Below are 10,395 nucleotides of genomic sequence, written 5' to 3'. Positions count from 1 at the left end.
TGCCACCTAAATATGAGCCGAAGAAAGGTAAGATTTGCCCCTCTCCATACCATGCAATGAACTCTACAAAGTGTGAATGGATTTTTCTCCCCTGGTAAGCATAATTTATATAATTTAGCTGGAAGCTCCTGGCAATTCAGTGACCAGCTTTTCAGTAAATTACTGGTTTTGCCATTGTTTCACCTTCCTCTTGTTTTATCACAAGAGGAGCCAACATAACCCTGCAAAAGATACATTAAAATATTTTTTAAAAGATTCCAATCAAACTGCAGCGGTTATACATTTCATAAAAGTTAAAACATTTCACAACTTGGAAGTACAGGATTGCTCTAAAACACGAGGGTTAAACTCGCCGCATCATGTGACTTTTTTCCCATTGCCGGAGCTGGGGTGGGCGTGGCTTCCACATGACACATCCAGCCTGTGGGCCGGCACCCTGCTCTAAAAGATGCAACACAATGACATAGCAATTGCCAGACATTTGAAGTTTTACTGCAATCTATCAAGGTTCATCTGGTCCCCTCTTCCCATGTAATGACCAATCAGATGACAAGAAGGCAATACATCCCTGAATATTGCTTTCTAGCCACTGATTTGCAGAGACATCTAAATATGGTGTTAATGTTGCAATAAAGACTGGCAGCAAGTTATTAATACAAGTGATTGAATTCTTTTTTGCATTATTCTTTGTACGAAATTTGACTGGCCTAATCTTCTCCTATTCAATATTCCCACTTCTAATATTTTCAAATTTTCTCCTCACCATATACATAACTTTATATTATCCCATTGCTTTTTTCTTCCTGGAGATGCTCCAAGTACTGTGTAAGGCCAATACTTTTATGTAAGGTTCCTTCTCACTTTTTGTGGCCCTTTTGCATTATTCCAGTTATATAACATCTTTCTAAGATGAGTATCATGGTATTCCAACCACTGGCAATACTAAATATTTCAATAAACGTACAAGCACATATAGTAATTTTTATGCTAGACCCCTGTGTTCTGATCCAAAAATTGGGGAAGGGAGAGTAGTTTGTCATAAGTTGGAACACAGCAACCACATCTGAAAAGGACTTTGAAAACCCTTTAGGGTTAACTTTTTCATATCTTGCATTGTTTTATATAAACATAACCACATCAATATTCTTATAATTCTCAATTACTCATGAAATTGCATCCAATAAAAGGTTTAGGAAATCCTCTCCATTGTGAGTTATTAATCTTTCCTATAATTTTAATTAATTGCTAATAAGTACCTGTCCTGTTAAGCTTGTTCTGCACCAGCCTGCTACCGGCCCTGCAGAAAAGGCAGGGACAACCCCTTTTACAAGAAGGCAAGAGGCTGGAATTAAGCCTGCCAAATTTATTGATACAAAAACAAACAAGACACGAACCAAGAAACAGGAGCTTTTCAAGCGGTTGCCTTCAGCAAACCAGCCCTCCCACGCATCCCCCTTTTATACAGTTTAGGGCATGGCTTCTCTCTGCCTCCTTCCGAGGTGCCCCATTGCCTTCCTGTTTACTCCTGATTGACTGCCTCCTGCGTCGGGCGTCCTTGAACAGGGCCAGCTGTGGGTCATCTTCATCCACGCTGTCAGGCTCACACAGCTGGGTCTCCGTCGTGACCAGGTGGGAGGGGCCTGGCTGAGGGCTCTCATCAGCAAGCTCTTCAACACCCCCCTCCTCCTCCTCTGAGTCGTCCGACCCAACTGCCGAACCCACAGGCTGACCCTGAATCACAAAGCTTAAGATGCTGCTGGAAAAGATTTTTTTTGCAGCAGCTATGCTTAGTTTTTCAATAGAAGTTGTTCTTTATCTTTTATAATCTTATGCTGAATAATTCTGCTAGGTTATCTAAGACAATTATGCTCTGCAATATCCCAAAATGCATCCTCTACACTTACACACACTCATTATAAAATAGTTAATATTCCATTTTAGGGATGTTACACATTTGAGCTTGGGTGGAAAATACCTGTTGCAATTTACCTTTGTCAGCTTTTAATAAACCTAAACTCTCAATTAGGTATGAATTCCCCCCCCCAAAAAAAATACAACCATTATAGGACTTCCCATTGCACAACAGAACCCCCTCAGGAAAACACTTTCATTTAATGGCTCAAAGCAGAAGTGTTTTGTTTCAAATCTGGATAACTTGCCAAACTGTTTTGGGCTGAACCTGGTTTGGCAGAAACAAAAGAAACATGTTCCCCCTTATTTAGGTAAGAATTCAACTGTCTTGCCTTCCTGAACCAATTCACCATATAGATCTGTTTTAAATTAAAAAGTTTCCTAATTCGGCATACCTTCCACTATACATATCCAATGTTGTGAATTAAAATATCCTTCAAAGTGGCTAAAAGTTATGACTTAGTTCTTCTCCCATAACTATGGCCTCCTTGGAACACTACATCAAATCTTACTCTAATTCTTCAAAGTATTAAGCTTTAACGTGTATTTAAAAATATCTTTTATTACAAATAACATATCCTTTTCAGTCTTGTGTTAACGGTACGTCTGGTGTAGTATTTCAGGAAGAACTAGAAGTTGAGCTCAGACTTCTTGGGATCTGTTCACACAACACCGTGCAAGTAGAGTGCCAGGAATTTTTTGAATGTGTCTGGGTTATAGCCATGTATTCCAGCAGGAATCTGTAGAGAAAAAAACCTGATATTTCAATGTCTGGCACACAAATTAGGACAGCATCTAAACATTGCAATGTGCTACTGCAATTGCCCCTTCAAGAAAGTTTTCTTCTGTTCAATGAATCACAAGAAAATAAGAGCAGCAATGTTAAGTAACAGAATTTTTCCCTTTTGGAAACTCTCAGCGGTCAACCAGTTATAATTTCCAGCATGAGACGTGAATTACATGGATTAATCTGTTTGAATCACCCTCTAATATTGGGGATGGTTTCTGTCAAAGGACTTCCAAGATATCCTCCTATTCCAGTCTGAGGAAGAGCTTTTTAATATTTTTTTAAAAAATAAAACCATATTTATACTCACTGTAAATATTCCATAAGCACTTTAGAAATTCAATCAGATACATTTTTTTAAAAAAAAATCCAGCATACATATGGCTGGGAATGATCGAACTAAATAGGATGGTTTTTAAATGATACTTGATGTATAATAGGGAATGGTCATTTCACAGGACAAAGGCCAACATAGAGAAGGCTGTCCTTCAGATGTTAGCATAGTATACAGCACAGTTCATAAGCCAAACACAGGGCTCTCCTGAAGAGCACCAGATGACTGATATAATTGGAGAGACCCTGATATAATTTAAGAGAATGTGGTCCCACGTTTTGCATTCTAGCGTTGTCTAGTGGCTACATTTTGCATTAATTATGGGTTTCAGACCAGTACAGCAGGTTACAGTAATACAGCTTTGAAAACTTTTAAATAGCTTTACCATTAACTGCATTAGCCTTAAAAGCAGTTGTATGTGAGCCAGGGTGTAGATGTTGGATTAGGACTAAGGAATTTACTTTCTACTCCACTGTCTGTGGAAAACTTAAGTGACTTTATGTCAGTCACTTGCTCTCTCTTAGCTGTCACCCACCTCAAAGTCTGGTTCTGAAGATAAGGACTGTGCTCCTCTGACAAAGTCACTTTGACCTCCTGGAGAAAAGGCCAAACATAGATCTAGCTAATAATAAATATTTTCTAACTAAGTTAAAAAGCTAGAAGTTCTTTTGGTGATAACTTGGTCAACAAGTAATTTCACATTATCAACATACCAGAACTATTTTTTTCTTGATTTCTGGATGCTTCCTGGCATCCTCATACAAAAGCTGATCCGCATCCAGCCAGGCCAGGTTTTTAACACCACTGCTAGGGTCCAAATCTGTTGTGTTTAATTGAAACACTACAAAATGGAAAGCTTGGCCATTTGTACCAATACTCTGAACAACCACTGGCTTCTCCAAGACTTTGGGTTCATCCTGGGCAAGGAAAAAAAGGCTGCATCAGAAGCATAAGAGGAGACAAACTGGGCTATCACAGTTAATAGGAAGCTATGATCGGCTATTAATCAGATATATGGTTATCAAACCATATTCAATCATTGACCTGCTATCCTGACCTAAGTAACATGCAGGTTCAACAAACACAAATTCCTGATTGTATTTTGACTGATGACCTTATATGTAGCAGAAAACTCACAGGTGGCTTTGCCAAAGACCGACCAAATTCCCAGTTTAACGAACAGGAAAATCAGTGCTGGCTTTTGTCATCTCCAACACTAGGTAATATACGCAAAGCCATTCCAATCTCATGAATTTCTCTTAAAGTAGTCATAACTGTTCAGGAATTACAAATATATGGAAAATTATTTTACTCTGAGATAGGAAATTCAAAAATGCAGTTACCTCATGCATGCACAAAGTTTAAAACTCCATTTGCCTTGTTAAAATCCAAAACTATGTACAATGATCATAACATCCATATGATCAGCAATATGAATTTGCTACCTCTGATCATTTTATTCAGTACTGTCAGCTCGATCACTCTCACAGTGTCTTCACATTATGTCCCTTTAAACAGCCAACCAACAGAATGCAGATCCAACAGGGACTATGCAAGATACGTCCTAGAGTTACAAGCATTGCTTTTCCAGTCTTCTTTTTTCTAGGAAATCTGCAGTCAAGACTTGCAGAAGCTGCATGTGTGTATTTATTTCATGTTAACTGTTAGTGGAACAGTATTTATGAAGTGCAGTTAGTGGAACTGTCAAAAGCAAAAGTGACCAGCATCTCCTGATCACTTATGGCAAGACATACCTTTTCCATCTAAATTATACTTACTCCATAAAGTTTCTTAGCCTTGGCTAGAGCATTCCCAAAAGCAAACATCAGAACTCTGGTTTGTAAATGTTCCGATATCTCCCTTTTCCCACTTTCAATAGTGTATGTTGTATGAGGATAAGGATATGGGTAGCCTTTGTTGAAACCTAAATATAAATTAGGGAATAATTTAGTACAAGATCACAACTTACTGCAAAAGAAGTAAGACCATCTGAATATAATCTATATTTTTCAGGCCATTACTTAGGACATTTGATGCTTCACTTACATTCACTCAACTCTTTGAATTTAGACCCTTTTACTCTCATAATTCATTTAGTAGATTCACACCTACAAATTAAGAAATTATGAAACAGATTATATTTAATCTTACCAGTGTCATTTTTTATTTTGTATACATTCTTTTCCCTAAGATCAATTATAGGTGAAATAGGATAGAACGTTTCTAAATCATGATCTTCAGTGGCTAATATCTCGTCACTGGATGCTATAGGTTGTAGGCAATTTTCTGCGTTCAGAAGCTTTGCACAGGTAATATTAATCTGAATGAGAGCAGACTCTATAAAAGAAAATAACATGTTATAAGCCAGATATTGTAAAACCAGGGATAAAAAACTTTTCAAGAACACTTCCAAGTGGCTATTTTCTTTTCTTAATTCTGGAAATCATAAACCTGAATAGTAGGACAACTATTGGTATGATTTTAAAATGCCCTGTAAACCGCCCTGAGTCCTTCGGGAAAGGGCGGTATATAAATCTAATAAAACTAAATTATCAAGTGCCAATCTATTTTGCTCCTTTTCGCTTCTAAAACCCTAATTTTATTTTTGATGACGAGACTGTTAATATGTGTATATTGTCCAAAGTCCCTGAGAACAAGTATTACTGAGAAATATTAAATGTCTTGCAAAAAGTTAATACCAGATGTGCATATTTATTTTATGTAGTGACAGTGCAATGTACTGGATCAAGTGTTGGATTTGGACAAGGAAGACCTTGGCTCTTGTCTTTCCTTAGGCAGAGAAGCAGGTTGGGTGACTTTAGGCCAGGCACAGTCTCTCAGCCCAAGACTGAGAAATCAGAAAACTTCTATTGATCTACCAACCTATACTGGCTCAGCTACTATCAGGAAAACATCTGAAATCTAAGTTTAAAGTTATTCTTTGAAATCAAAAGTACTTCATATTTGTTCTAACCGTGCATTTTACCTGTAAATTTCTATAACTTTTTGACAACTTGTAGAGAATTTAATCCAGCCCAGCAACTGGACTGTCTCCCCCACCCCAAACACATACGTATAGATCCTCTCTAGGAACTATTTTCTTCATATATGAAGAAGCAAATCCTTTCCTCTATTCAGGACAAACCTTTATACCACAGAAGATACCTTTATAACAGGGGTGTCAAACTCAATTTCATTGAGGGCCACATCAGCATTGCAGTTGACCTCAGGGGGCCGGGTGGCTATGGCCTGGGTGGGCGTGGTGTACTAGGTGGGCGTGGCTAGAGTGCGTATGGCCTACTGGGTGGGCATGGCCAGCTCTACATCGTTCACATCAAGGGTGCCTAAGGGGGCCTGGGCAGGAGTGGGACAGATCTGAGGGTCTCTGGCAGAAGGAGGGTCTCTGAGCCAGGGCCAAGGCAGTGGGGGCCGTTCCCTCACTGTTTCCAGGATGGCTTCGCGAGCCGCATGAAACCACTTCGCGGGCCGGATCTGCCCCCCGGGCCTTGTGTTTGACATGTCTGCTTTATAATATCACTGGCTCTACTGCAGAATCTGGGATATTTGCCCTTAGTTTTCTGCAGTCTATTAATTACATTGTGCTTGCCCTGAAGAAAGTTTACAGTTTTAACTAACCTCGTTCCCATGTAGCTGTTGCTCTGTAGTCTTGGGACATCATTCTTTTACTCAGTGAGGGATATTTGACCGTCATTGACCTGCACAAATGGAGCAGGTCTTCCAGAAGCACAGGACTTCAGAAGAAGAGGATAGTTAGATCCAAGCCAGTAGTTTCACTGTATCAGGAGTTTCTTAACTGATATTTATTGTAATATTTGCAAAATGGCAAACACAAAATAAGGTGATAGTTACAACTGTACATGAGATAACATACCAGGTATTTGTTATTAATCCAATTGGATTTAAGTTACTTCAACTGTTACAATATAATGAAGTTTATACAAATGAACAATTATTATAAGTACAAATTATACTTATTTCCCAAATTTAATCTTCCTTTTCTAATTATAGACAGGGACAATTGGGAAGGTAGAAATAATTTTCATGACTTCTCTCAAAATTGAATATTGAACGATGAAATTAAATGTATTGCAAAATTCTTCCCATACATTCAAAACTATTGTTTCATTTTTTCAGATTTACTTGCCCTTCAAACTTTCTATTCACCTTATTTCAGAAAGATCATTTATATAAAATAATGAAATCATATAACAAATAAAACACATTTTTTGCATTTGTTTTGTTTACCTTTTTTAAATGATAGATGGGGGGGCCAGTAATTTTAGGCCAGGCAACCAAAAACTAAACCTGATTTTAAAAAATAGCCTAATTCTCACAAGATGACCAAATTGTATTAGATTTGGCCATTATTTTGGCATTCTGTGAATTTTTCTCTCACCAAAGTATGTGAGATTTTCTAATCCAATGAGGATTTCATATATTTCTTTTACTGGGGCACCACATTGCCGATCCATGGAGTAGAAATTTGTCCATTTTCTCTTGTAAAGCACCTCCTACATCAGCAATTGCCTAGCTTAACATTTTCAGAGAAACAAATGACCATTATGCAAAGAACACGGTAAAATCTCAGGAAAACATTTCCCAAACTCCTGATAGTAAAATAATGCTCTTATAAAATTATTTTTTTAAAAAAATTAAACAAATTTATATGGCCATCCAACTCTCACATGGTGACTCCGGGCAGCTTACATGGAAGCCTGTATTACTATGTATATACATATGTATTACTAAATAAATTTGGATTGCTGACAAAGAATGATTGTTGACAAAGATTTCGCCCATATTTGGGTCAACGAGGTGCTCAAAAACACTCAAGACATACAGGTGAAACTCGAAAAATTAGAATATCGTGCAAAAGTTCATTTATTTCAATAATGCAACTTAAAAGGGGAAACTAATATATGAGATAGACTCATTACATGCAAAGCAAGATAGTTCAAGCCGTGATTTGTCATAATTGTGATGATTATGGCGTACAGCTCATGAAAACTCCAAATCCACAATCTCAGAAAATTAGAATATTACATGCAATCAATAAAACAAGATGTGTACATAGAACAATATCAGACCTCTGAAAAGTATAAGCATGCATATGTACTCAGTACATATGCCCCTTTTGCAGCAATTACTGCCTCAATGCGACATGGCATAGAAGCTATCAGCCTGTGGCACTGCTGAGGTGTTATGGAAGATCAGGATGGTTCAATAGCGGCCTTCAGCTATTCTGCATTATTCGGTCTCATGTCTCTCATCTTTCTCTTGGCAATGCCCCATAGATTCTCTATGGGGTTCAGGTCAGGCGAGTTTGCTGGCCAATCAAGCACAGTAATCCCATGGTCACTGAACCAGGTTTTGGTGCTTTTGGCAGTGTGGGCAGGTGCCAAGTCCTGCTGGAAAATGAAGTCAGCATCCCCATAAAGCTCGTCTGCGGAAGGAAGCATGAAGTGCTCCAAAATCTCCTGGTAGACGGCTGCGTTGACCCTGGACTTAATGAAGCACAGTGGACCAACACCAGCAGATGACATGGCTCCCCAAATCAACACAGACTGTGGAAAATTCACACTGGACTTCAAGCATCTTGCAGTGTGTGCCTCTCCATTCTTCCTCCAGGCTCTGGGTCCTTGGTTTCCAAATGAATGCAAAATTTGCTCTCATCAGAAAAGAGGACTTTAGACCACTGAGCAACAGACCAGGTCTGTTTTTCTTTAGCCCAGGTAAGACGCTTCTGACGTTGTTGTTCAGGAGCGGCTTGACAAGAGGAATACAACATTTGAAGCCCATGTCCAGGATCCGTCTGTGTGTGTGGTGGCTCTTGATGCACTGACTCCAGCCTCAGTCCACTCCTTGTGAAAGTCCCCAACACTTTTGAATGGCCTTTTCCTGACAATCCTCTCCAGGCTGCAGTCATCCCTGCTGCTTGTGCACCTTTTTCTTCCACACTTTTCCCTTCCACATAACGTTCTATTAATGTGCTTTGATACAGCACTTTGGGGACATCCAACTCTCTTGCAATTACCTTTTGAGGCTTTCCCTCCTTATGGAGGGTGTCAATGATGGTTTTCTGCACAACTGTCAGGTCAGCAGTCTTCCCCATGATTGTGATTCCTACTGAACCAGACTGAGAGACCATTTAAAGGCTCAGGAACCCTTTGCAGGTGTTATGGCTTAATTAGCTGATTAGAGTGGGACACTTTGAGCCTAGAATATTGCACCTTTTCACAATATTCTAATTTTCTGAGATTGTGGATTTGGAGTTTTCATGAGCTGTACGCCATAATCATCACAATTATGACAAATCACGGCTTGAACTATCTTGCTTTGCATGTAATGAGTCTATCTCATATATTAGTTTCCCCTTTTAAGTTGCATTACTGAAATAAATGAACTTTTGCACGATATTCTAATTTTTCGAGTTTCACCTGTATATATTACTGTATTACTATGATACTCATCTTTCCTACCTATCATCTTATGACTGTAACTTTGTAACTTACAATTTATATTGGTTTTTTAGTATGCTAGTATGATTTATGTTGTTTGCTTAGCTAGTATTCTATGATTATCACTAAGTGTTGCATCTTATGGCTTATGATGAAATCCTGTGTTTTACAATTTATGACGAATGTATTTAATGTTGTTTATGATCATGATTATCACTATTACTTGTATGTACACTGAGAGCTTATGCACCGGAGACAAATTCCTTGTGTGTCCAACCATATTTGGCCAATAAAGAATAAAGAAAGAATTTACACATATATCCAACACAACATTTCTGAGTCATTTAAGAGGATGAACTACTATTTCTACAAGCAGAAACCAGTGAAGGTATAGTATAATAAGCTGTATCTCAGATATTTCCTTCATACATTTTGGGAAGTTACTGTACAAAATAATCCAATTATACACTTAATTTTAAAACAATGACAACACCAACAGCCCTGAAACTACAAAGAAAACTTATGCCAAAAACATACCTGTATTTATCAAATGAAATATCATCTTCAGTGCCAGCCCAAAAACGAGCATGAGAAATCGCATTTAGAATTTTCTCATCCTGGTCCTCCAACTGGTGAGTTATGTCATTCATTATGTTAAGTATTGGGGAGGGTAAGCCTTTTATTAGCTTTGCCTTGGTTAACCACAATGCTTGCTTCACACCTCAAAATAAATATGTACATATTAACACAGAGAGAAACCAATATACGCTTTTCACCTTACACACAATACTCAATTCACTCCAACAATGACAACTATTGTATACTACTTCTACATCCGATTACAGAAGTGGAAAAAGCATAATTATGAAGGTAAAGTACTTCCT

The 10,395-nt window shown here is 38.2% G+C and overlaps 1 protein-coding gene across 1 annotated transcript in view; it reads right to left on the bottom strand.

Moving 5' to 3' along the window:
- Positions 1-2,453: 2,453 nt before the first annotated feature.
- Positions 2,454-10,395, bottom strand: part of MRPL37 (mitochondrial ribosomal protein L37) — a 10,003-nt gene continuing 2,061 nt past the window's right edge. The window contains exons 2-7 of the mRNA XM_081322281.1: positions 10,049-10,232; positions 6,669-6,784; positions 5,184-5,369; positions 4,811-4,956; positions 3,746-3,949; positions 2,454-2,651 (exon numbers count right to left, since the gene is read on the bottom strand). Of these exons, the coding sequence (XP_081178407.1) occupies positions 2,574-2,651; positions 3,746-3,949; positions 4,811-4,956; positions 5,184-5,369; positions 6,669-6,784; positions 10,049-10,232 (914 nt within the window). The 3' untranslated portion in view covers positions 2,454-2,573. The remainder of the gene's footprint in view (positions 2,652-3,745; positions 3,950-4,810; positions 4,957-5,183; positions 5,370-6,668; positions 6,785-10,048; positions 10,233-10,395) is intronic.

This window comes from Vipera berus (genome assembly GCF_964194415.1).
Source record: "Vipera berus genome assembly, chromosome: 3".
NCBI lineage: Eukaryota > Metazoa > Chordata > Lepidosauria > Squamata > Viperidae > Vipera > Vipera berus.
This window is presented reverse-complemented; position numbering and strand designations above follow the sequence as displayed.